The sequence below is a fragment of the Microcaecilia unicolor genome, chromosome 3 (genome assembly GCF_901765095.1).
Source record: "Microcaecilia unicolor chromosome 3, aMicUni1.1, whole genome shotgun sequence".
Taxonomy (NCBI): domain Eukaryota; kingdom Metazoa; phylum Chordata; class Amphibia; order Gymnophiona; family Siphonopidae; genus Microcaecilia; species Microcaecilia unicolor.
Window position 1 is genome coordinate 116,824,412 of NC_044033.1, and position 27,888 is coordinate 116,852,299.

Consider the following 27,888-nt stretch of genomic DNA (forward strand, 5'->3'; position numbering starts at 1 on the left):
TATTTTTGCCAGCCTCTATGCCAGCCTCACATATCATACCCAGCTCCATGACAGCAGTATGCAGGTCCCTGGAGCAGTTTAAGTGGGTGCAGTGCACTTCAGGCAGGCGGACCCAGGCCCATCCCCCCTACCTGTTACACTTGTGGTGGTAAATGTGATCCCTTCAAAACCCACCAGAAACGCACTGTACACACATGTAGGTGCTCCCATTCACCCATAAGGGCTATGGTAGTGGTGTACAGTTGTGGGGAGTGGGTTTTAGGGGGGGTTTGGGGGGCTCAGCACACAAGGTAAGGGAGCTATGCACTTGGGAGCAATTTCTGAAGTCCACTGCAGTGCCCCTTAGGGTGCCCAGTTGGAGTCTTGGCATGTCAGGTGGACCAGTGCACTACGAATGCTGGCTCCTCCCACAACCAAATTTCTTGGATTTGGTAGTTTCTGAGATGGGCGTCCTCGGTTTCCATTATTGGTGAAACTCAGGGACGACCATCTCTAAGGTCAACCTAAATTTTGTGATTTGGGCGTCCCCGACCGTATTATCAAAATGAAAGATGGACACCCATCTTGTTTCGATAATATGGGTTTCCCTGCCCCTTTGCCGGGATGTCCTTCGAGGACGTCCTCAGGAAAACTTGGCCACCCCTTTCGATTATGCCCCTCTTTGTGTACAGGAGTAAGATATTTTTCAGGAATGCCAACTATTTTATTTTCTTACTTCAGTGGGAAAGTAGTACAATTGTTTCCCAAAATATAGTTTACTGTAAACCTTTAGGGCGACTTTTACAATGCCGCGCTAGCGATTCCTGTGCGATAAATGAGAGGAAGCCCATTCAATTCCTGTGGGCTTTCTCTCAATTGCCACGCAGGAATCACTAGCACAGTTTTGCAAAAGAAACCCTTAGTGATGTCAAAGGTTTATATGTGGTTCTATTAAGAAAGACAGGTAGCAAGACAATCAGCCAACATTCACCTTTTCATGATACAGACGTAATAGTATGATAAAATGCAATTCTTACCAGAAGGGTCCACCAGAATATTTTATAGAATAAATCCAAAGTGGACCAGCTGTGAGAGTGCTGTTTGTTTACAAATTCTATTCCAGCCATTCTGTGAAACTGGGATGAACCCAGAAGGAGAGAGAATTCATGCATAGAGGAGAGTATCCATGCATTTTTCTCAATTTCAAGAAAACCTTTTTTTTTCCAAGCTGCTATGTCACAAACAATTCTGGTTGCAAGTTAACAAAAATGTGCATATTAACCTGTGCTCATTCTTCTTTGGCTGTTCTGAAAGGCAAACATTATTTGAGGACACCGAGGGCCATTGTGTTATGGAGCCTGTTTGCTAAAGTGTGGTGATTTTTTGTGAAGCTAAGTAGAAAAACGTGAGCCATTCCGGAAAACAATGCTGCAGAAGGAACACTAGTACTTTCTGATTTCTGTCCAATCGATGGTCAGTTGGTCACTGTGTTGTAATTAAATTCTTGCAGGGGAAGCCGACATTGAAAGTGATGAAGATGACGAGGATGATGATGATGACTGTAAGAAATCAATGGATGAAGTAAGCACCTTCCTTTTTTGTCCTAAGTCTGTGATTCTGTGCAGTGCTAAAAATGAGCTGGCAAAAATGTTTTTTTGCCTGAGGGTAACACGTCAAGTAGACGACCATGCCCTGGTTCAGCTTGTTCCATTCCCAATCTTTGTCCATTCAGAAACGTTGGCCACATTAAGCAGAGGGGCTGTGATTGATGTGAATGGGAGATTGAAAGAGTTTAAAAGAGCTCGGGTGACTTATGCAAGTAACGTGCATGTTTGTGCCTGTTATAAAAAGGAGATCTTCTCCTCAAGGACATCCATATTATAGATCTTTGCCATTCCACATACCTCTACTTGTGCCTGATGAGATCAAGGCATAATTCTGTTACCAGCAGCGGCTATACTCATTCACTTGTATTCATCTCAGTGAGCTGCAGGGTTTGTCCTCTCTTTGCTTGGAGAAACACAAACATAAAAGTTTGTTTTCGTAGGATCATCATAAAAAGCAACTTGTTTTTCACAGTCACATGGAAAAGCATCATTATTTATTTATTTATTTATTTATTTGCATTTGGTTCACATCATTTTCAGTTGTAGCTCAAGGCAAGTTACAAGCATTATCTGAGGAAACAGAGGGATTTTAATGTCTAATTGCTTTTATAACTATTTTTATAATTGTTTTTTATATATCTCTACTTTTTGTCACACCCTCCGCCCTATGCTTGAAAAAATATTATACAGGTGCCCCTGTTTGTAGTGGTGAGGTTAGCATATCAGCAAATCTAACTCTGCTGTTCTCTTTCCCCTGCCTACTACTATAAATCATTTCTATAGCGCTACCAGTCATACGCAGCGCTTCACAATTGAACATGAAGAAAAAGACAGTCCCTGCTCAAAAGAGCTTGCAATCTAAATCAGGACAGACAGACAGGACCAATAAGGATAAGGGGAGGACAGACAGAAAGACACATAGGGAAAGGGAAGTATTTCAGTAGATTTCATTTTCCCTATGACTAAGCAAATCCATTTGGATTAATCGGAACACCATCCACAGCCACATCAAGGTCAGAGAAGCAGAGTTGAACTAGGGTTGGCCATAATTTCACTTAGATAAATCCAAACCAAACAGCGCTGTACTCTAGGCTATAGTATATATTTTTTTTACTTGGTTTATACACTAAGGATGCCTTTTACCAAACTTTTACCTCGCCTTAAGCCCATTTTTACTGCATGGGTAAAATTGCTGAATTTCCTATTTTCCGACTAATGAGGGGGCATATGACAAAGTTAAGAGGGAACAGGCTCAGGAGTAATCTAAGGCTGTACTATTTGGTTGGTGGAAGCGTGGAATGGCCTCCCGGTGGAGGTTGTGGAGTCAAGGACTGTTCCAGAATTTAAAAAGGCATGGGATAAGCATGTGGGATCGTGTAGGAAAAGGAAGAGTTAGGGGTTACGGAGGATGGGCAGACTGGATGAGTCATATGGCCTTTATCTGCCATCATGTTTCTATACCCAACCGGTTAGATATTAGTGGCACTTGCAAGAGCAAGGATTCAGAGACCGGAGCAAGTGACAGGTCCGAAATCTATAGCTGGCTTGCTATAGTGAGGAACTGTGCAGACTTTTCTTGCCCCAAATAGTGTCAAGTGGAAAGAGAAAGGGGCATCTCGGGACATTCAGGCCTACCACATCTCAAGCAGCGCGTGCAGTGCTTCTGACGGTCCCCCCTTTTTTTAAACAGTCTTTTTAAAGACTACTATGTCACACCTGAAGGATCATCTTCAATGTTACTCAGCAATACTTTGCCCTAGAGTCTGCTGTGTGATCTCCAAAGGTTTGTCATTATTATTGCTCCGCAGCACTGTGTAAAGCAGACTCCTGATGCAGGCCTGACAGCCGAAACAAGACGTTGTGTCGAGTCTTCAAATTATTAATAAAGTTGTTTACTAACGAACATCTTCCAGTTTCTGGTATCCTTGGTCGCTCTCCCACTTTTTTACACACTTGTTTCTACTGTGGGGTGTTTGAGTTCTCCGTTTTTTGGCGGATTTCCTCTCACTACCACCCAGGCAGCCCATGGGACCTTACTTCTATGGCAGAGTGGAGGAAAAGTTAAGGGAAGAAGAGTAGCATTTTGTACTGCACCAGGCTACAGAAGCAAAGGTAGATTGTAAGCTCTTTGAGCAGGGACTGTCTTTTGTGTATGGTGTACAGCGCTGCGTATGCTTTGTAGCGCTATAGAAATGATAAATAGTAGTAGTATCTGTTAATGTATGTGATCATCAGCTTGTTCAAGTGTGACATCTTAATGAACTGTATAATAATTACCTGAATACCATCAGCCGATCCTGAGTAGCCTTGAAGTTTAAGAAGTGTGAGTAGGAGAGAAGATATCCAAGGTATATAAGTTGGTGTTTGAATTGACTGTGGTTTTTTTTTTCATCTGTGCTTCATCATGAGAGTACAGTAAAGTGCCAGTTTGTTTTAAGTTATTTCATAGTGTGATCTAGATTTTGTGTTTAAGTGAAAAGGTCTGATGCCTTGCTTGTCTCCCCTCCAGTCTTGAGGTTGACCTCAGTCAGCCCTGGTCCCACCAAATATACTTTTTATGTACCCCTTCTCACATCATCCCAGGCAGTGACTAGGCAACCACCTAGCTCACCCATACAACAAAGTAGCTTTACACCTACTTTCTGCCAGTACTCCGGATAATGATGACAACATAACTACGTTTGGTTGAAATCAGCGCTGAATGTGCGTATAACTTTGACCATTTAAATCGCTCAACAATTTAAAAACAAACAAACAAAAAAAAGGTTGTGGTTTTGGGACAGACCAAGAGCAGTGTTACCTGTTCAATGCTGAAATTCAGCTAGTGAATGGACAATTATGTGCTTAACTCTGAACTCAAAAACACCAGGTTTAAATGTAAGTGGCTAAGAAATCCATTTTAAAATTATAAGTGGATTTGTAGTGGTGGCATTTTACATTTACCTCTACTGAAAATCCACATAACTTTAAATGAATTTCTTTTCTGTTTAAAGTGACACAGTCGATCTGTCGCTGTTTACCTCAGGGTGTTTGCTTTACTTCCTTGCTCATGAAATGGTGCTCTTCTGCCATCTGGCGGAAGAAGAAAGCTTCACCTATAACAACTGTTACGTTTTTGGTTTGTTTTTTCCCCCCCAGATAAAGGTTAATGGACTACTGTCAGCCTGTAATCTATCAGAAAAGTAATAAAAACTTCACTAACAATTAAGACTTTGAATTATGTTTTAAAAGGAACATGGAAAGCAAGCTGAGATGTGAAAAACAGAGGAGAACCAATTAAGCTCCTTTATTCTCAACTCATGTGTCATTAGTGAAGACAGGCTGAAATATCAAGATGTAGAACATTCTTCCCAGTTACTAAGCATGTTCCACATGCAGGGTTTAATGGGTCATCATCATGCATAAGAGCCTAGAAATCTTATTAGACATTTTGACATTTCCTCTGTTGTCAGACCTCTTTTCTATGATATTGGTACTAGTGAGAAAGTGCCACTGGAACAGAGTATGAAGCATCTCCTTCAGCTGGCTACTTTGCTTAGGGGTCCTTTTACAAAGCCACGGTGAAAAGCGGCCTGCAGTAGCATATGTGCGCGTTTTGGGCGTACGCCACACCAGTTTTTACCATGTCTGCAAAAAAAGGCTTTTTTTTTTTTAATGGGACAGGAAAATGGCATGCGGTAAAACTGAAACCAGCATGCACCTAAAACCAGCCTGAGCTCTTAAAGCCACCCATTGATCTATCTGTAAGGGTTCACACACTACACACGCAGTGACCGGTCGTTGCGTGCCAACTTCCGATTACCGCCAGAAACGCCACACATGGGAGGAAATAAATAAACAAATCATCCAGGCATTAAGGGTGCATGGCAAATCTGAACTTACCACCAGGGGGCGCAGTAGTCTAATTTTGGCACATGCTGCACGCGTGTAGAGCCCAACGCGCCTTTGTAAAAGGGCCCCTTAGTGCCTCTGTAGGACAAATTATAAACAGGTACAATGAGTCCCCCCCCCCTTAAGAATTTAGGGCCAGATTCAGTAAATGGCACCCAAAGATAGGAGCTTCTATAGGATAGCGCTTACCCCCTAATATTATAAAAAACACCAAAAATGATGTGTGTAAATTTGGATGTACACCCAATTTGTGCATGCAATGTAATTGAATAATGATCCAATTGGTGCCAATAACTGGCTTTTTAACAAGCAACTATTGGTGCTAATTGGAATCAATTATAAATTTAGGCACATGATCTGCGCCTACATTTTATGCACATCCTGAAAAAGGGGGTATGGAAATGGGAGGGTCTTGGGCAGTTTGGAGTGAATCATGGGCATGGCTTTGGGTTAGGCATGCAATTATAGTACAACGGGGTTCTGCATGTAAATTTAGGCAGGGGCATTTGCACCACATTTCGATCAGTGCAAATGGACATGCTTAAATTTGCTCACAACCCCCCAGGGCTTAAGTGCTATTTTATAAACCATGCCTAACCGTAGGTGTGGCTTGTAGAATAGCACTTAAGCCTTTTTGGTGCCAATTTTTTAGGTGCAATTTATAGAATTCACCCCTTAGCACAGATTCCCGCTTCCAACTTTGGGCACAAGGACTTATGCCTACTGAGACCTGGTATAAATCTTTGCACCCAACTGATGAGAGCTGGGTGCATAAATCCAAGTATTCAATAACATTGCACCTTATTTCTGGGAATGCTCCTAACCCACCTATGCTCCTCCCATGGCCACACATCCTTTTGAGTTGTGCACTATGAAATTTATGGGCACATGTTACTGAATAGGATTTAGGGCAGATGCACACATAGGACTAGATTCTATTTATGGTGCCTGAAAAATTAGCGCGGAAAACATTTCTGCCTAGGCTTATTCTGTAGACAGTGACTACATTTAGGCACTATTTATAGAATATGCCTAGTGGCCATGATAGCGCCTACTTGTAGCCTTGGCCATTTACACCAAGTAAAACTTGGTATAAATACTGGCCCCTAAGTTAGACACGGAGCAGATATATTTACACACACTGGTTTGCAGAATATGCTTAGCACTAATTGGATATCAGCACTAATTAACGCCAAATAGTGCTGATATCCAATTAATTGTTATATGCATTGTTATAGAATACACTCCGATTTTCACACGGAAATCCAATGCCAATCAATTAATCCAGTGCCAATCAATTCCAATTAACTTCAACAATTGGTTGTTAGTACCTAATTGGCTAATTAGTTTCTGTGTGCACGTGGGATCTATGTCCAAGTTTGGAGAACCTATATAGACTCTGAAAGTTGTAGTTTAAATGGGTACCTGAAGCAATAGCAGATAAAGTAACTTCGCCAAGAGCATAGTGATTATGAGTGGGCGAAGCAGAGTTTGAACCTCTGTCTCATGGTTCCTAACCCATCACTTGAAGCATCAGGTCACCTAATGTTGATTACTAAATATTTTAGTAGAGAGGTGTGGTAGCCATGTTAGTCCACTTTTAAAGGTAATCAATAGAAATAAAACAAAATAAAACATGGAAAAGAAAATAAGATGATACCTTTTTTATTGGACATAACTTAATACATTTCTTGATTAGCTTCCAAAGGTTGCCCTTCTACGTTAGATCGGAAATAAGCAAATGTTGGTAGATGACAGTATATATAAGTGAAACATCATATGAAAAATGCTAGTACCAATAAGGATGTCACCCCTGTGGGGCAGCACTTTACAAAACCAGAACACTGTACCAGAGATTTCATCGTAAGAATCCTGAAAGGGAACTTTAAAACAATACAGGAACGTAAGACCTTTGAAGTCAGAATGATTAAATATTTTGACACCCACCAGACAGGACTTAACAAAGATCTGGGTTTTCTAGTCCATTATAAACCATAAAATTGTACTGCTTTGTCACCCTCCTATCTGCATGCATATCTCCCTGTCCCTCATCCACCCCACTCTTCCTGTCTCTCACCTATCCACCCCCATCCTGTTAGGCTATCACTGAAATGCTTTGATGTTTCACTTATATATACTGTCATCTACCAACATTTGCTTATTTCTGATCTGATGAAGAAGGGCAACCTTCGAAAGCTAATCAACAAATGTATTAAGTTATGTCCAATAAAAAAGGTATCATCTTATTTTCTTTTCCATGTTTTATTTCTATTGATTACCTAAACATTTTATATACCGCTTAACTTGGCCAGATCAAGGCAGTTTACAAATATGAATGAATAACAATATAATCATAAAATACAGAAAAGAAATCCAGGTAGCCAGACAGGAAAGTCCTAACCATTTTAGTATCAAAAGAAACACTCTCATTTACACAAGCTCTTTGCAATTGCAGTATATTCAGAAAATCCTTATGTCTAAATCATTAATCAGGTTAAAAGCCTGGCAATAATAGCGACTTTTAAGCAGAGACTTGAATTTCTCTGTCATCATTTCTGCCCGGATATATTTTGTAATTTCATTCCATAGGCTTGGTGCAAGGCAGGAGAAAGGTCTTTCTCTAAACCATTTTCAGCCCATTTATTCTTATTAACTGAGGAACTATCTTTGACGTATTCTGTACATCAGGTTTTTTTATTGTTATTTAAACTGATTTATCCTCTCTTGAATTATGAAAAGCAATTATGAAAGCAGTAAGGCAGGCTTTTATTTCTTCGGTCTCAGCTATTCTAATGCTCTTTACATAACTACACTTGTAACTAATGCAGAATATATAGAAATGAGATCTTGTGCATAAGCCAGGCATTAGTAAAGTTTATATTACTAATGGTGGTTTTAAATGCCATCAGTGAAGTATTACTATCCTGTTAAAAGGAATATCCCACTGAATGCTGCTAGAGATGTGCTATATACTGAAAAGCTTTCAACGATCCACTGTATATCCAGAAAGTTCAGTCACTGAAACACAGAACCCCCCCCATCATGGGCATTTCATAAATTGGTCTTGTAGTAATACGAGAAGGCTACAGTGGATATTTCAGGAGATTACATCAGCGGACAGTAATATTACCATTGTCTAGCAATGTCATTTCAGAAAGAATCATCTGGAGACTGTAATCTATTTTCTCCTGTGTACTAATTGCATGTAATTATATTTTACCAATTAAGCATGAACAGGAAAACACAAAACTAGAGATTGCTTACATAAGTAATCTTAAATGTCTGATATGTTTCAAAAGGATTTTTCTCATTAAAAAAAAATGTTAATTTGCCACTGCCTTTAGGATATCTGAGTGTTGACTCAGTTTTAAAGTTTTAAGAAAGCCCTTAAAGCACATCTTTTCTATCAATTTAAAGAGCAATGAAGTATATTTGCCTGAGGATGTGTATTTTAGATTTGTAGTTCTATGGAAATGCCCAGCAATATAACCTTTTGTAAACCACAAGGAGCTCCATTGGGATTTTGTGGAGTATAAGTGTCTCATGTAAATATAAATATATCCAGTGCGTTTTTTCTAGCAAAAAAGGTGCCGGTACTCAAATGCTAGGCCACCCTTCAGGGTTGGGGGTGATCACTGAGGGACACACCCCACAATAGCCAGGTTCCTTGCAGCCAGTCACAGAATCTATGACAAGGCAGAATTGGTGTGTAGAACCTGAGCTCTTTCATTAAAACCTGGGGTTCATAGGTCATTTTTAGCAGACAATGGAAAAGGTGCCACTACTCAGTACCCCCAAGTACCCTCTCAAAAAAAAGCCCAGAGTATAGCCCTATAGTCCATCCTATTCATCCAGCATATGCTTGTACTAGGCAAAAGGCAGCCTTAGTGCAACTTCAGGTTACAGGAGTTTATTTGGGTGGGGCTGAGGCCTTCAGTCAGGGCCGGTCCTAGGGTCTCTGGTGCCCCCCTGCAGACTATGAGTTGGCGCCCGCACGCCCCCCCCCCCAGCACCCGCACGCCCCCCCTCCAGCACCCGCGCCCCCCCCCTCCAGCACCCGCGCGCCCCTGCCCCCCCCCCAGCATCTCCTTTCTCTCTTCTCCCACCCTGCCCCTGTCCAGCGATTCTCCTTCGCCCCCATCCCCACCGCCCTTGGTACTTTAAATCTTCCAGCAGCCGCGTCATTTAAAAGCCTTGCCCCATCTCTAGCCTTCCCTCCCTTCGTGAGTTCATTCTGCAGTCCTGCCCTCGAGGAAATGACGTCAGAAGGCGGGACTGCGGAACGAACTCACGAAGGGAGGGAAGGCTAGAGACGGGGCAGGGCTTTCAAATGATGCGGCTGCTGGAACGAAGGTAAATTAAAGTTTTAAAGCACCAAGGGCAGCACGGTATGGCTCCGCAGCAGCACCCTTGAAGGCAGGCCCCCCCCTGCAGCGCTTACCCCGCTTACCGGGTTTGACCGGCCCTGCCTCCAGTACCTTGAATCAGGGTTCAGGGACGTGTTCCAGTTTTTACTCCCTGAGCTCTATGACAGATACCCCAAAATTTACTAAAATAAAAAAAACAGGGTTCAACAACAAACAGCTTTATTGGCATATACTTATTAACTGTACTGTCCATTGTAGCATATAATAGTATTTACAAGAATATGAACAATCAAGTTAACTTTTAAACAGACATTAACATGAAACATTCAGATTGATTTCAAACATAAAAATCATTGGTCTTGCAGTGCTGTTATAGGAGGGAGAGGTTAGTTGAGGCCAAAAGCATTCAAAAAGGTTGATCAATAATAATAATAACCTCTCTCCATGGTGTGCATACAATTCAGATGGTGGACTTTTGGAAATGTTATCATTCTAAGCAGTTTCATGAGTGCTCTAAAGGTAGATACATCTTTAAATTGAGGTGAGAAATTTCTCACCCATAAGGTCTCTGTGCATGCTGTTCAAGAAATAAGACTGCTTGGACAGTAGGTCCCTTCCTGGCTGAGTGGGCCTAAATGAGTTCATTCCTTTACCCAGTCACTGAGTAAAATTTACACAGGATAAATTCTGGTTCTTGACAGAGATACTTCCTTGTTTTGTTCCTATGTGTCTCTCCTAGATTGCTGGTTGGGGTGTAGTTCAACACTGGATTCAAAGAAGCTTTTCTCAGCAAGGGCAATTACCTTTCTTCTCCTTTTTGTAAAAAACTGGGTGGAAGCTCCACTCCGTTTTTGAAAATCTTCCTTCCTGGACCCTCTGGAAATTGGGGACCAAGTGTTGCAAGTAGCTGAAAACCAGCCTCCAGTTCTTTGGCTCCCTATCAGCCCTCTACTTCCAACTTCAAAGTCCAAACTGACACACTCCAGTTGCATCACCAGTCTCTCAGAGTTAAAACACCACCCATGGAAGTAAACCCTTTCATTGCTGGTATAGGCTGAGCGAGTCCAGCAACTTCCTATGAGTTACATTAGCATGATTGAAAGGAATCCACTCAAGGTTGTGCATCTAGCTGCCGGAAAGCTGTGTTTTGAGTCCCATATCAGCACTAGTGTCTTTGTTTCTGGCTTTTCTCCAACCAGGAAATGAAAACTCCAGAACTTGATAAGCTTAATACTTGATTCTTTATAAGTTCAAGGGGAATGGAACTTTGCTTTAGTGAGTCCCTCACATACAGATAACTTCATCTCTCTCTCTAAATCTATATCTGTATCTATAGACACATACACACACAGCTGATTAAGTTCTGAATTTTTCTTTTCCTAGTTGGAGTAAAGCCAGAAAGCAAGTCCCAACCCCCCTCCCCCTGACACCAGCTCCCCAATCTACAACCACTCCAGTGAAATCCCCTACCCACTGGCAAACCTTTGCTCGCAGCAACCCCACTAATGGAAGCGCTCCCCATAGCAAATCCTCTCACATTTGGGCAACTTCCCAATACTTAGTACCTTCTGATGCTCACCCCCTAACCCCCGGATTTTATATAGATCTCCTAGAGATCCGTGCTGAAAATCAACCTGGATTCTAAAACGATGCACGTAATTTAACAAGTTTAAAAGCTAATGAGTGCTGATAACAGCACTTAACAAGCAATAATGAGCACTAATTGGCACTGATTAGAATTTAGGTACACAACTTGCTAAGTGTAGTCTGTAACAATGTGCCCCAAACTTCTAATGTGCGCAGTCAAAAAGGGACATGGTTATAGGCGGGTGTTTCGAGGGCATTCTGAAATTTACGTGCCTAGTTATAGAATATGTCCCAGTGCGCCTAAATGTACGTACTAGGATTTACACCATGTTTTCACTGGTGTAAATGGATGCGTGTAGATTTAGGCACTGAAATATCAACTAAGCATATTCTATAATCAGCACCTAAATCTAGGGACCGATTATACAATATACTTAGTTTAGGCACCGTATATAGAATCTCCCCCTGAAGGTATAAGGTGGCACTCAAACTGCACCCCAAAATAATTCACAAACAGTAATGATAATAGATAAATATACTTTTAAAATATACCAGCAAACACAATGCATTGATAAAAATATTAACCTTCAATACATTCTAAACAAAAGATAATACAAGCAGTATTACTGCTAGGGGACAGGCGTCCATATATGGCCATATATCATTGCTTTTATGCCCCTATCACCATTTCCTCCTGCACCAGATCATGTGGTCTACTAAGGATTAGGTCTAGAATTGTTCTCCCTCTTTTTGGTTCCTGAAACAGCTGCTCCATAAAGCAGTCCTTGATTTCATCAAGGAATTTCACCTCTGTAGCATGCCCTGATGTTACATTTACCCAGTCAATACCAGGGTAATTGAAATTACCCATTATTATTGTGTTCCCCAGTTTGCTGGCCTCCCTAATTTCTGATAACATTTCTGCATCTGTCTGTTCATCATAGCCAGGTGGACGGTAGTAGACTGCTATCACTATCTTTTTCCCCTGTACATATGGAATTTCTATCCATAGGAATTCCAAGATTCATGGCCCTCCTTAATGTCTAATTCTACCCCTCCACCAATTTGATTCACACTATAACTGCAATATAATTTGAACCCTGGTATTCAAGTGTCCCACTGGTTATCCACCTTCCACCAGATCTCAGAGATGCCTATTACAGTATATCTATCTTTTCATTTAGTGAAATATATTCTAACTCTCCCATCTTATTTTTTAGGCTTCTGACATTTGCATACAGACATTTCAAACAATGTTTTTTGTTCTTATTTACAACTTGCTCAGCGGTTTACATTGATAGTTTGTTGTCTTTAAAATCTGCCTGCTCTTTATTTAAAGATAACTGGTCTACTATGGTTTCTGTTGCAACCTCGCTATTGGGATATGCTATCTTCTCTATAAAAGTGATATCTTTTAAAGATACCTTGGTCAGAACCATGTACTTTTCAGTGACTGTTGACTTTCCTCCAGTTTCTAGTTTAAAACTGCTCTAGCTCTTTTTTAAATGTTGATGCCAGCAGCCTAGTTGCACCCTGGTTAAGGTTGAGCACATCTTTCCGGAATAGGCTCCCCCTTCCCCCAGAATGTTGCTCAGTTGCTAACAAATATAAAACCCTCCTTTTTGTACCATCGCCTCATCCACACTTGAGACTCCAGAGCTCTGCCTGTCTCTTGGGTCTTGCACGTGGAACAAGGAGCACTTCTGAAAATGCTACCCTAGATGTTCTGGATTTCAGCCTTCTTACCTAAGAGCCTAAATTTGGTTTCCAGAACCTCCCTCCCACATTTTCCAATGTCATTGGTACTCACATGTACTAGATAGCAGGCTCCTCCTCAGCACTGCCTAAAATTTTATCTAGGTGACATGTGAGGTCCACCACCTTCACACCAGGCAGGCAAGTCACCAAGCAATCCTCATGTCCACCATCCACCCAGCTATCTACATGCCTAATGATTGAATCTTAAATTACAATGGCCATTCTAACACTTTCCTCCTGGGCAGAAGCCCCTGGAGACACATCCTTGGTGCGAAAGGATATAGCATCCCCTGGAAGGCAGGCCTTTGTTACAATATTACTTCTTGCCTCTCCACAGTGGTGCTGTCCCTTCAGGAGACCTTTCTCCTCTGTGGAAGCACAGAGGCTGCAAGACTGTAGGTGACACAGCTTTACTATGTCCCTGTAGGCCTCCTCTATAAACATCTCTATCTGCCTGAGCTCCTCCAAGTCTGCTACTCTAGCCTCCAAAAATCGGACTAATTTCCTGAGTGCTAGGAGCTCTTTGCATCAAATACACACATACAACTTGCCACCAACTGGGAGGTAATCAAACATGTGACACTCAGTGCAAAAGACTGGATAGCCCCCCATCTCGCTGCTAAACTGCTCCCTGCATCTTATGATTGGTGATTTCTTAATTAAGTTGCTAATGGAGTGGGAATATGTAAATTAAAGCCCCCTAAGATTGCTAGTTATATGCTAGGCTATGCTAATATTGATTGCAGAGGGCAGATACCGGGGAGGGGGTGATGAAGGGGGGCCCAAACATCGGTTGCAGGGGGGATGATATCAGGGAGGGGTGATGAAGGGGGGCCCAAACATTGGTATTTATAGTTGCCCCTTACAGCAAGCACTTATACATGCCTCAGGGCAGCTGCAAATACCATCTGTCCTTTTCGGAACAGACATGGATTTCCTTTATGAAATGGGGAATACACATCTGTGTTGTAGGCCCACACATGAAACTCCTCTGCCCACCTTACCCGAGCCCTCTTGACATCTATATGTAGTTAGCTGTTTCACATGTGAATGGCCACTGTTCTCAAAGTGGCATTTATACGTCTGAGTCTCTCCAATGATTCCATTTTTACTATGGGATGCTTCTAAAATAAGGGTGCCTATATATATATATTCGTATATATGTGTTCATATAGATAGGTTGGTTTTTGTTGTTGTTGGCTTTTTTTTTTCTTTTGTGTTCAACCTTTGTGTCATTACAAAGAAATAAAAATGTGTGTGTATGTGAGGTCTGCATGCATGTGGGGTAGGAACTGGGGTGCAGTGTGTTCATGGAAGGTTGTAAGTGTGTGTTCACATGTGTTTAGTCTATTGGGATACATGTGTAAAGGTATAAGTATGTGTGTGTGTGTGTGGGGGGGGGTTATGTTTGAAACATTATGGGACCCTTTTACTAGGCTGCGCTAAAACGTGGTCTGCGCTATTTTTAGTGCGTGGGTTTCCATGGGCTGAGGCTACTTTTAGCGTGGCAGTAAAGCAGCCGCAATTTCAATTTTCCCCTTAATGGCCATTAGCATGGGAGCCCTTACAGCCACCTATTTACTAGGCAGTAAGGGCTCCTGCAAAAAGCAGCAACGTGCAGCGATTTTCCGATTAGCACAGGACATGCCTACTTTCCACCCCCAAATATGCCTAAATGCTAAAAAAAAATATATTATATTTTATATTTTTTTTGCACAGGATTGGCGTATGCTAATCCCAGAACTATTGCGGGACACCTGAATGCATCCCATGATAGTGCCTTTTAGCATGCGGTAAGTGAGCGTTATTGCTTACTGACGCATAGTAAAAGGGCACCTAAATATTGCCTGGAACCTTTAGTTTTCTCGACATGTTTTATTTGCAACCTCTGTTATATATTGTCTTAACAAACAAGTTGATCTTATCACAAGATAGGGCTTATGACATGAAACCTGCATTTTTATTTTAGGGAACTGCTGGGAATGAGGCTAGTGCTACAGAAGAAATGTCCAATCTTGTGAACTACATACAGCCAGTGAAGTTTGAGACCTTTGAGATGTCAAAAAGTAAGTCCTGAGCATTGCTAAGCAAGAACAGAATGTGGTCAGACATCACAAGTACTTCAGCAACTGGGTATATATAGAACAAGCTTTGGATGGGAAATGTTGAGCTCGACAGATTCATTATCCCTCAAATTAATGATCCTGTAGACGTTCTTGGAGAACAGGAGCTGCTTTAAGGGCACGTTGCCACTAGGTCATATGCTGTTAAGAGACTTTGTGTTATCTTTATAGTACTTTCAGTAAATGAGCACCAAGAAAAATAGAAAAATGGGGGGGGGGGGGGGGGGGGTAGAGAAAGCCTATCATGCCACAGACAGACTCCCACTAAGCATGCAAGATAATGAAAAGTTTTTATTTCAGATTCTATTATCCTTATCACATTATTTATTCTTCTCTAGAAATATAATCTTTTCTAATTAAAAGTAGATGCTGAAGTGATTTGGGGGAATTCAGTAAATGGTCCTTTTACTAAGCTGCGGTAAAAGGGGGCCTGCACTAGCATCAGCGTGTGTGTTTTTGACGCGCGCCGAGACCCCCCTCTTACCGCAGCAGGTAAAAGGCTGACCATTTCAGTGGGGAGCCCTTACTGCTACCCATTGAGATGGCGGTAAGGGCTCTGGCACTGCCCAAATACCGCTGGTTAAGTTTCGGCACTAGAAAAATCTAAAAACCTTACTGTAGTGCCGGAAATGACATGCGCTGAGGGTTGGAAATACCAAGCCTGATGGTAGTTCCGGATTGGCACGCGGCAAGCCCATTGCCATGCGCCAACCCTTTAGTAAAAGGGCCCCAAAGTTAGGCACCAGGAAGATGTGTGCTAAACTAGTATTTTGCAAAATGCGCTCTTTGCAAAGTGCGCCTGCTGAAATCTGGTAGAAGTGCTAACACACAACTAAAGGCAGTTGGGCACGTAAATAACCCTATTCTATAACATCATGACTAAAGTCTGGGAATACCTATGACCCTCTCATGTCCCAGGGGCGTAGCTGTGTGGGGCCACGGGGGCATGGGCCCCCACAGATTATGCCCTGGCACCCTCTACATTTGACCCCGCCGTTGCCATCCACCCCCCGCCACCACATCAGGTACCTTGTTTGCTGGCGGGGGTCCCCAAACACCGCTAGCTGAAGAGTTTTCTTCAGCGTCGGTTGACACTGGCACCTTCGTTGTGGGATCATCTGTTTCTGACACCTTACGTCCTGCACCGTACATGCAGCCCCGTGCAGGACGTAAGGCATCAGAAACAAATGATCCCACAATGAAGGCGCCAGAGTCGACCAGCACTGAAGAAGACTCTTTGGCTGGCGGGGATTGGGAACCCCCGCCAGCAAACAAGGTACCTGATGCGGCGGCGGGGCATGGGTGGGTGGGTGGCGGCGGGGGGGTTGCGGTTGCAGTCCAAACGGGGGGTGCAGCGGCAGGGGGTCCAAAGTGGTGGGGGAGGACGGCGGCGTGGGGAGGCGGCTAAACAGTGCCCCCCCACCTCGGGCTCTGGCCTCCCCTCCCGCCGAGGTCTGGCTACGCCTCTGCCATGTCCACACCCCCTTTGAGCTGTGCGCCATAAAGTTCAGGTGTACATGTTGCAGAATAGGGTGCAGGGCAGATCCGTACCCTGATCTACAACAAATGAATGCCAATTAGCACCAATTATTGATTGTTAACAGCTCATTAACTAATTAGTTTGCATGCAGATGTGCCCAAATTTGTGGGCCCAACTTAGGGTGACCTATGTAATGAAAAAAATAAAGAAACTTTCCCTCTTAAATGTGCATACACTGGTCATATTGCTAGCATGTCATCTGTGTAGTCTTCAGCAATTAGAGAGCATAGGGATACAGCTATACAGTGACGTTCCTAGGTTGGCTGACACCTGGGGTGGATCGCTGATGCCCCCCCCTAGGTGCAGCGCAGCCCCCCCCCCCCCCCCCCGGTGAAATTACACCCCTCCTGGGTGCAGCGCAACCCTCGCCTGCAAAATTACACCCCCCCCCCGGGTGCAGCGTGACCCCTCCCGGGTGCATTTTTACCTGCTGGGGGGCGGTGCCGCGCACCTGTCTGCTCCGAGTCTGCTCGTTCCCTGTTGCTCCCTCTGCCCCGGAACAGGAAGTAACCTGTTCCGTGCAGAGGGAGCAGCAGGGAGGGAATGAGCGGACTCAGCCAACAGGCGCGTGGCACCCCCCCAGCAGCGTGCAACCGGGGCGGACCGCCCCCACCGCCCCCCCCCCCCCCCCTTGGTACGCCACTGCAGCTATTGGTTCATTTTTTGGCTCCTCCAGCATAAATTGTACATCAGCAGTATAGAAGAATCATAATATTTTCTAGATAATCCTAAGACTCTAAATAGCCTATATTAGCTTAGAAGCACCTACTAACTTTCAAGGAACAAGAGTATATACTTGGAGCCAATTGGCAGATGTAGCTGTGTTTGGAACAGTCCATCTTTTCTCCTGTTACTCCCAATCTACTGTGGCCTTTCATCTTCATCTACTGACTAATGTATATGCAGTGCCATGGTTTTTTAGTGGCATCTGCTTTACCTCCAGGTTTCCACCACTCAAGATGAGCCAGGTCTGCAGCTCAGGACTTCAATCCTGTCACCCTGTGAGAAGAACAATACACTGGAAAAAAACTGCTCCAGTAAACAGCTACGCACAGATGTAGCTGTCCAGCGTCTATGCACATGGCTCATGTCTCTTATATGGCAGCAAAGTGCATTTATATCTAATTTGGAGATGTGCCATGTTCAGCCAAAGGACAGTCTTGGATAATTTATCTTTTAGAATTCCTCTTTAATTACTGCATAATAATTGACATTTAGACTCCTGTTTAGTTTGAACTTTTGAAAAGCCAGAAGAGCAAAATGATTGAAACTTCTGTAGAGGAATACCTCAAGGGCAGAGAAAATGTCCCCAACCCTTCGGGATGGCCCTTTCATCAAGAGTGGATTTTAATATTCTTTCATGTGTGATATCTATAAAGAGCACTACCGTCAGATTCATCATTGATAAGCATTCTTTTTTATTTATAACCATTTAAATTTTTACAAGCAATAAAACAACTTGCTGGAAATACAGAGACAGTAATATCTATGAATTATTTCAGTCAGGTAATTCTATTCTCTTCCTTAGACCACTAAATAGGGAGAGTGAAACAAGATAAGGAGATCAATTAAACAGTAAACAGAAAAAAAAAACGTGGTATTAACTTGATTATCCCCAGATATTACTCGTCCAATTCATTATTCCACATTGATCATCTGGTTGGCTTCTTCAAGGCCAATACGGTGTATAGTCAAATCACTTCATTGAAAACATACTTATTGTCCAATATTAGTTAGAAGTAATACATCTAATTACATTCTTTCTCTTTTAAAAACCAGAAGTTATTTAACAATACTTATATTTAAGTCTCTAATTCAAATCCCACTGATTAAAGTGATCCCAGTTTTCACAGGCTTCACTCCTTTTAAAGTAATAATTTGAGGAAATATTTCTGAGGAAAACTTTAGGAGTCATACCTAGAACTCTGTGAAAAACAATAATCTCGATATTAATCATCTATATTAATATTCATTTTATTATTCAAAATTTCTGGTCTATTATCATTTTCAAAATCATAACCACTTCTTGCTCATGTTGAATCATTTGTTATATCAAATTTTCTCTCAAAGAGTTCATTTGAATTGTCCATTTAACTCTCTAATAAAATTATATCTGAAACAAAATTATTTACTGCCACCGTTAGGTCCCGAAGCGCCTTCCAGATGGTATTCAATGTAACCTCCACGGGAGCCAAAACCTCCAAGTTGATTTCTCATAGGTGTTTAGGAGTGGTTCCGCCGATTCGAGTTCTGCTGTAAACGTCCTCCGTTTCAGCACATACCTCTAACTCACTCCTCCACTCCTTTGGGCATGGTGATTGAATAATTCGGGAGCGATGGAGTTGTTTTTCCAGGTCCAAGAGCGTCGACGCTCCTTCGCCGGCGCTAATCAAAGGACTCGCCAACCCTTTCATCTGTGGGCAGTTCGTCGCGCAGTGGTCCCGCACTTGCTGCTCAGGAGATAAAACACTGGCCATCGGCGGCTGACCGCCGGTTGTCCCTTTCCTCTCAGTTAAGGTAACTGCAATTGCAGAGAGGAAAGTTACGTAAAGAAGACAAACTTCAGAGGGCAGCTGGGCCGTTGGGCATATGAACTTCAGGTCACCATCTTACCACTCTCCCAGTTTGGGACACTCTTTGTCTGGTTTCTCCTCAGAGGCCTGTCTGATATGGGTAACCCTTCAGCATAGCCCTCTAAGTCATTGAAACACACAAGCCCCTCCACCCCTACAAGGTGGTGTCCCTTCGGAGGGGCATTGATACACATTCTTGCAATATCCGAAAAAAGGAAAAAAAGAATCTCGCCAGTAAAACAATGCAATCAAATTCTTCTGCATAAAGTACCATATGGGAGTTTTGCCTCCAGGACTAATTTCAGACATCAGGCAATGTCCCATGGTGTTTTTGTCTGAACTTCTGCTTCTATAGTATTTCTATGGATATATATTTTAACTTCCATAATGTGCAGGAAATGAAAATATTAAAAAAGAAAGGGTAATTTTTAAAACTCCTACAGGTAAACAGGTTTGCATGCAGAAAACCTCTTTGAAATTGTACCCCCGCCAGAGCAGCACCATGCTGTGCTATGATTTGCTATGCTGTGCTGTGTTATATAGTTCTTGTCGCCAAATTACTACTACTACTACTTATCACTTCTATAGCGCTACAAGGCATATGCAGCGCTGTACACCAAACATGAAAAGACAGTCCCTGCTCAAAGAGCTTACAATCTAAATTCCATCCAGATTCAATGTGGATCACAACTATAACAAATCCTACATTCTAGAATTACAATACAAATTATCATATAAAAAATCAATTAAAATTCAGTTTTCCTCCTCAAACAAATTAGTTTTTAGAGCCCTGCGAAAAACTATATAAGTCTCAATCCTCCTAATATTTAATGGTAACATATTCCAAACTTTCACTCTCTGCTATAGGAATGAAGACTCCAAAAAATATTTACACCACATAGCTCTTACTGATGGATAATTTAATTTTAAACCATGCTCTTTGGGCTTCTTTTACCAAACAGTGGTAAAAGGTTGCCCACGGTGGTGGTGGTGGTGGTGTGCAAGATTGCCACAATCTGAGGCCACTTTTTACCACCACCGGTAAAAGGTGTTTTTTTTTTTTAAAGGGGCAGTAAATGGCTGTGTGATAACTTTAAAAATAGCTGTGCAGCTATTTCCTGCTGGAGCCCTTACCACCTATTTAGGAGGTAGTGAGGACTGTGGTGCTAACCCAGCGATAACTGGGCACAGTTATCGCACAGCCCTGGTGCTAGGAAATGTTTTTTTAATTTCCAAAAATTTCCTAACACACGCCGGAATCTGGAACTACTCCTGGGCACCTGAGCATCCTACCACCGGGTAGTAAAAGGGCCCCTTTATGGACTAAACTAAAGGATGATGGTAAATCGAGACTGTTCAATAAGTAACTAGAATTACATCCATATAATGATTTAAAAATTAAGCAGGCTAATTTAAACTTTATCCTAGAATCAACAGAAAGCCAATGCAATTTAACCAGTAGAGGAGAAGCCCTCTAAAATCTTCCCAACCAAAAAATCAGTCTCTCAGTAACATAATAAGCAAGAATTCCACACAGTTTTTGTTATTAAGTGCCACTTCCCTGGGGGTCTATAAATTAATCTAATTCCTAGTTTATTCCTCTTTGCTGAATCTAACAGTTGGCATACTTTGACTGGGAGTGGAAGAGTAGCAGCCTAGTGGTTAGTGCAGTAGACTTTGATCCTAGGGAACTGAGTTTGATTCCCACTGCAGCTCCTTGTGACTCTGGGTAAGTCACTTAACCTCCCATTGCCCCTGGTACAAAATAAGTACCTGAATATATGTAAACCACTTTGAATGTAGTTGCAAAAACCTCAGAAAGGCAGTATATCAAGTCCCATTTCCCTTTCCCCTTCTAAGCCTGGTTCAATCAAGCTCTCTAACATATTACATAGTAACATAGTAGGTGACAGCAGAAAAAGACCTAAATGGTCCATCCAGTCTGCCCAACAAAATAAACTCATATGCACTACTTTATATGTATACCTGACCTTGATATGTATCTACCATTTTCAGGGCACACACTGTAGAAGTCTACCCAGTACTAGCCCCGCCTCCCAACCACCGGTGCTGCCACCCAATCTCCGCTAAGCTTCTGAGGATCCATTCCTTCTGAACAGGATCCCTCTATATTTATCCCACGCATTTTTGAATTCCGTTACCGTTTTCATCTCCACCACCTCCCGTGGGAGGGCATTCCAAGTATCCACCACTCTATCCGTGAAAAAATACTTCCTGACATTTTTCTTGAGTCTGCCCCCCCCCCCCCCCCCCCCTTCAACCTCATTTCATGTCCTCTAGTTCTACCATCTTCCCGTCTCCGGTAAAGGTTCGTTTGCGGATTAATATTTGAACGTCTGTATCATATCACCCCTGTTTCTCCTTTCCTCCAAGGTATACATGTTCAGGTCAGCAAGTTGCTCCTCATGCGTTTTGTAACGCAAATCTCATACTATTTTTGTAACTTTTCTTTGCAGTGCTTCAATTTTTTTAACATCCTTAGCAAGATAAGGCCTTCAAAACTGAACACAATAGTCCAGGTGGGGCCTCACCAACGACTTATACAGGGGCATCAACACCTTCTTTCTTCTGCTGGTCACACCTCTCTCTATACAGCCCAGCAGTCTTCTGGCTACGGCCACCGCCTTGTCACACTGTTTCGTCGCCTTCAGATCCTCAGATACTATCACCCCAAGATCCCTCTCCCCGTCTGTACATATCAGACTCTCACCGCCTAACACATATGTCTCCCGTGGATTTCTACTCCCTAAGTGCATCACTTTACATTTCTTTGCATTGAATTTTAATTGCCAAACATTAGGCCATTCTTCTAGCTTCTGCATATCTTTTTCCATGTTTTCCACTCCCTCCGGGGTGTCCACTCTGTTACAAATCTTGGTGTCATCCGCAAAAAGGCAAACTTTACCTTCTAACCCTTCGGCAATGTCACTCACAAATATATTGAACAGAATATTTATTTATTTAGATTTTGCTCACACCTTTTTCAGTAGTAGCTCAAGGTGAGTTACATTCAAGTACACTGGATATTTCTCTGTCCCATGAGGGCTCACAATCTAAGTCTGTACCTGAGGCAATGGAAGGTTAAGTGACTTGCCCAAGATCACAAGGAGCAGCAGTGGGATTTAAACTGGCCATCTCTGGATTGGAAGGCAGGTGCTCTAACCACTAGGCCACTCCTCCACTCCGTTAGAACAAGCCCCAGCACTAATCCCTGAGGCACTCCACTACTCACCTTTCCCTCATCCGAGTGAATTCCATTTACCACCACCCTCTGGCATCTGTCTAGCAACCAGTTCCTAATCCAGTTCACCATCTTGGGTCCTATCTTCAGCCTGTCAAGTTTATTCAAGAGCATCCTGTGGGGAACCGTGTCAAAAGCTTTGCTGAAATCTAAGTAGACTACATCTATAGCACATTCCTGATTCAATTCTCCGGTCACCCAGTCAAAGAATTCAATGAGATTTGTTTGGCACGATATACCTTTGGTAAAACCATGTTGTCTCGGATCTTGCAACTTATTGACTTCCAGGAAATTCACAATCCTTTCCTTCAGCATTGCTTCCATTACTTTTCCAATAACCTAAGTGAGGCTTACTGGCCTGTAGTTTCTAGCTTCTTCCCTATCACCACTTTTGTGAAGAGGGACCACATCCACTGTTCTCCAATCCCACGGAACCTCTCCCATCTCCAAAAATTTGTTAAATCTTTAAGAGGACCCACCGGAACCTCTCTGAGCTCCCTCAATATCCTGGGGTGGATCCCATCCGGTCCCATGGCTTTGTCCATCTTTAGATTTTCAAGTTGTTCATACACACTCGCTTCCGTGAATGGTGATATATCCACTCCATTCTCATATGTACTTTTGCCAATCAATCGTGGTCCTCCAGGATTTTCTTCAGTGAAAACAGAACAAAAGTATTTGTTTAGCAAATTTGCTTTTCCTTCATCATTATCCACATAGCAGTTTGCAGCACCTTTCAGTCTCACAATATCATTTTTAGTCTTCCTCCTTTCACTAATATACCTGAAGAAATTTTTATTGCCCTCTTTATATTTCTAGCCATTTGTTCTTCCGCTTACGCTTTCGCCAGACGTATCTCTCTCTTGGCTTCTTTCAGTTTCATCCGGTATTCCTCTCTGTGTTCCTCCATGTTCCTATGTTCCTCTCCGTGTTCATAAGTTTTATATATATATATATATACATATATATATACACATATATACACACACACACACACACACACACACATACATATATATATATATATATATATATATATATTGCAATCCATTTAAGTGCATGTCGGATAAGAGCATGCTCTGTTTAAATGCATGCCGTACTTCGGTCCCGTTTTTGGCACCATCAGTTTCTATGGGGACAAACTTCGGTTTAGCACACCACTGATAAGTGCAAGGTTTGCTTATACGCATGGTTTAAGACCGCTTCTCAGCAGGAAAGACTGAAATACTGCCTGGAGATGAAAGGCTGGGGATGCAGATGATGCCATGCTTGGTATATAGAACACGCCAAGTGCCTCTCCATGTGACCAAATTTAATCACGGTCATTTAAACCATGTTACTTGGTATAAATCCCAATGACTAAATTGGGTGTAGAGCGGGTGTATTCTATAACAATATGCATAGATTTTAGAAATGCCCATGCTCTGCCCATGGCCACATCCCCTTTTCAACTATGCAACTTAGAATTTAAGCACACCAAGTTACAGAATACACTTAGCGAGTTGTGTGTGTAAATCTTGATTAATGCCAATTAGTACTGATAATTGCTTGTTAATTTCCAATTGACAGTGGTGATTGGCTAGTTAACCAATTAAGTTACATGCATTGTTGTAGAATACACTTTGATTTCTATGTGGAAATTAAGGCGCGATATGTGGAGGGGCATAATCGAATGCGAACGCCCATCTCCATGGGCGTCTATCTCCGAGAATGGATACGTGAAGAGGCAGGACAAACCGTATTTTTGGAAAAAATGGGTGTCCATCTTTTTTCCAATAATACAGTTTATGCCAGCCAAATACATCGGATTTGTGAGGATTTGAGCTGGCCGGTTTCGTTTTTCAGCGATAATGGAAAAAAGAACCCGAATTATAGCTATGTCATGCAAGGTTCCACGTTAGGAGTTACGGACCAAGAAAGGGATCTGGGTGTCGTCATCGATAATACACTGAAACCTTCTGCTCAGTGTGCTCCTGCGGCTCGGAAAGCGAATAGAACGTTGGGTATTATTAGGAAAGGTATGGAAAACAGGTGTGAGGATGTTATAATGCTGTTATATCGCTCTATGGTGCGACCGCACCTTGAGTATTGTGTTCAATTCTGGTCGCCGCATCTCAAGAAAGATATAGTGGAACAGGAAAAGGTGCAGCGAAGGGCGACTAAAATGATAGCGGGGATGGGACGACTTCCCTATGAAGAAAGACTAAGGAGGCTAGGGCTTTTCAGCTTGGAGAAGAGACAGCTGAGGGGAGACATGATAGAGGTATATAAAATAATGAGTGGAGTGGAACAGGTGGATGGGAAGCGTCTGTTCACGCTTTCCAAAAATACTAGGACTAGGGGGCATGCGATGAAACTACAATGTAGTAAATTTAAAACAAATTGGAGAAAATATTTCTTCACCCAACGCGTAATTAAACTCTAGAATTCGTTGCTGGAGAACGTGGTGAAGGTGGTTAGCTTGGCAGAGTTTAAAAAGGGGTTAGACGGTTTCCTAAAGGACAAGTCCATAAACCGCTACTAAATGGACTTGGGAAAAATCCACAATTCCAGGAATAACATGTATAGAATGTTTGTACATTTGGGAAGCTTGCCAGGTGCCCTTGGCCTGGATTGGCCACTGTCCTGGATAGGATGCTGGGCTCGATGGACCCTTGGTCTTTTCTCAGTGTTGCATTACTTATGAAGGCGTCCAGCTCAAAAATGAACAAATCCAAGGCATTTGGTCATGGGAGGGGCCAGGATTCGTAGTGCATTGGTCCCCCTCACATGCCAGGACACCAACCGGGCACCCTAGGGGGCACTTGTAACAATTAAAAAAAAAGTTAACTACCTCTGAAGTCCATATCTCCCTTCCCTTGGGTGCTGAGCCCCTCAAATCCCCCCCAAAACCTACTCCCCACAACTCAACACCATTACCATAGCACTTAATGGTGAAGGGGGGCACCTACATGTGGGTACAGTGGGTTTGGGGGGGGGGTTTAGAGGGCTCACATTTACCACCACAAGTGTAACAGGTAGGGGGGGATGGGCCGGGGTCCACCTGCCTGAAGTCCACTGCACCTACTAAAAACTGCTCCAGGGACCTTCATACTGCTGTGATGGAGCTGGGGATGACATTTGAGGCTGGCATACAGGCTGGTAAAAAATGTTTTCCAACTTCTTTTTTTTTGGTGGGAAGGGTTTAGTGACCACTGGGGGAGTCAGGGGAGGTCATCCCCGATTCCCTCCAGTGGTCATCTGGTCATTTAGGGCATTTTTTGGGACTTGTTCATGAAAAAAAAGGGTCCAAAAAAAGTGACCCAAATTCGCGCTAAAAACGCCTTTCTTTTTTTGATTATCGGCAGAGGACGCCCATCTCTCCTCTGCCGATAAACACGCCCCAGTCCCACCTTCACCACGCCTCTGACATGCCCCCATCAATTTTGTCCGTTTCCGTGACGGAGTGCAGTTGAAGACGCCCAAAATCGGCTTTCAATTATACCGCTTTGGCCACCCATGGGAGAAAGACGCCCATCTTCCGATCTGGGTCGAAATATGGGCGTCTTTCTCTTTCGAAAATAAGGTGGATAGTGTCCAATAGTGTATCAGAATGCAGAGCAGACTCTGGAGAAGAGGCATGCCAATGTCATCACCAGAGGGCAAGGTTAATGACACACCACCAGCAGCAGAGCAGAAGATGACAAGAAAAATCTTCTCTTTCCCAGAAAATGTTCCAACAAGTAGACTGTCCAATAGCGTATATCAGAATATAGCAGTAGCATAGCCATACAGCAGATTTTGGGCAGGTCTAGAGAAAAAGTGGGTGGGCACTAAGTGTTCACTCCCTTTGTCCCTCCTCCCACTGTCTGCCCCTCCAACTTTAAAAAAAATATCTGAGCTGGCAAGGATCCAATCTTCCACTGACAGTGCCATCGAGTTAAACCGGTAATCCAGCAGCCTCACCAAGTCCTTTCCTGTGACATGTCCTGCCCATAGGAAATTACAACAGAGGAGACAGAACAGGTGACAGGAAAGGCCCTGGCTGGGCTGCTGGAGACTACTGGTTTACACCACTACTGCTGCCAGCATGAGTTTAGAGGTCTGTGTGGGGCTAGAGATAGACACCTCAGCCACAAAGAGGAGAGGGAGGGAGAGATGCTAGACATGTGCAGGGAAGAGGGGAAGGGGATGCTAGACCATTGGTTGGTGGGGGAGGGAGAAATAGAGACTAGAGCTGGGGTGAGAGAGAGAGAGAGAGATGGAGAGATACTGAAGCAGGAGAAAGAGCAGAGGGAAGAGAGAAGGGGATAGAGACCTGGACAAAAAGGGGGGAAAAGAGGGACTGGTATTGAACCTAGGGGATGGAGGGGGTAGAGAGAGAGAGAGAGAGAAGACCAGGGGAGAGGGGGGAAGATGTTGGATCAATGAAGGGAGGAAGATAGAGATGCTGGACAATTGGGGGGGGGGTCAGAGTGAAAAAGGGAGAAATGCTGGACCTGGGGTGGGGTAAGTTAGCAGGTAAACAGGGCAGAAATACTACCTCCATGGTGGAGTTGGGAGCAGGGGCAGGAGAGGGAGAGATGCTGGCCCTGGGGCAGGGTGCAGGAGGAAGGGAAGAGAGAGGGGAAAAGCTGGGCGTGGAGAGGAGCAAGGACTTCAAGAAGAGATGCTGGGCATCGAGGAGGCATAGGGACAAGAAAACAGAGGGGAGATGCTGGACACAGTAAGATAGGAACACAGAGGAGATATGCTGAATACGAGAGGAAGATAAGGACATTGACAGGGCAGATGCTGAACACAGAGGGAGGACAGCACCAGGACATAGAGGGGAGATGCTGAACAGGACTAATAAGGGATGCAGGGAGAAGATAGATGGTGGACATGGAGAGAGAAAAAATGTCCCAGGTCAGAGACCCTTGAAAGTGAGTTAAGAAAAAACAGAGAAAAGCAGAAAAGAGACAGTGAGGCCAAAGCAATGCTCACACAACAAAGGTAGATAAAAGTATTTTTTTTTCTGAATTTATCAATTGTGATATGTTGACTTTGGGAAATGTGAACCTCTGATATCTTGCATTTCAGTTTCTATTTCTATTACTAGCATATGTTTTCTATATAAGTCTGGAATGTGTTTGCTTTTTGCAGGTTTTGTTTACTGGAGCTCTGAAGGAGTTTTTTTCTTCCCCTCTCCTATCCCCACTACTTTGGAAGAGATGGTGTTA

At 43.1% G+C, this 27,888-nt stretch overlaps 1 protein-coding gene across 5 annotated transcripts in view; it reads left to right on the forward strand.

Moving 5' to 3' along the window:
- Positions 1–27,888, forward strand: part of PLCB1 (phospholipase C beta 1) — a 1,287,346-nt gene that overhangs the window by 906,999 nt on the left and 352,459 nt on the right. For all 5 annotated transcript variants that reach the window (XR_003941444.1, XM_030196316.1, XM_030196317.1 and 2 more), the window contains 2 exons: positions 1,490–1,560; positions 15,159–15,255. Coding sequence is in view for 4 of the 5 variants with exons in the window: in XM_030196316.1 (XP_030052176.1) it covers positions 1,490–1,560; positions 15,159–15,255 (168 nt within the window). In the remaining variant the exon portion in view is untranslated. The remainder of the gene's footprint in view (positions 1–1,489; positions 1,561–15,158; positions 15,256–27,888) is intronic.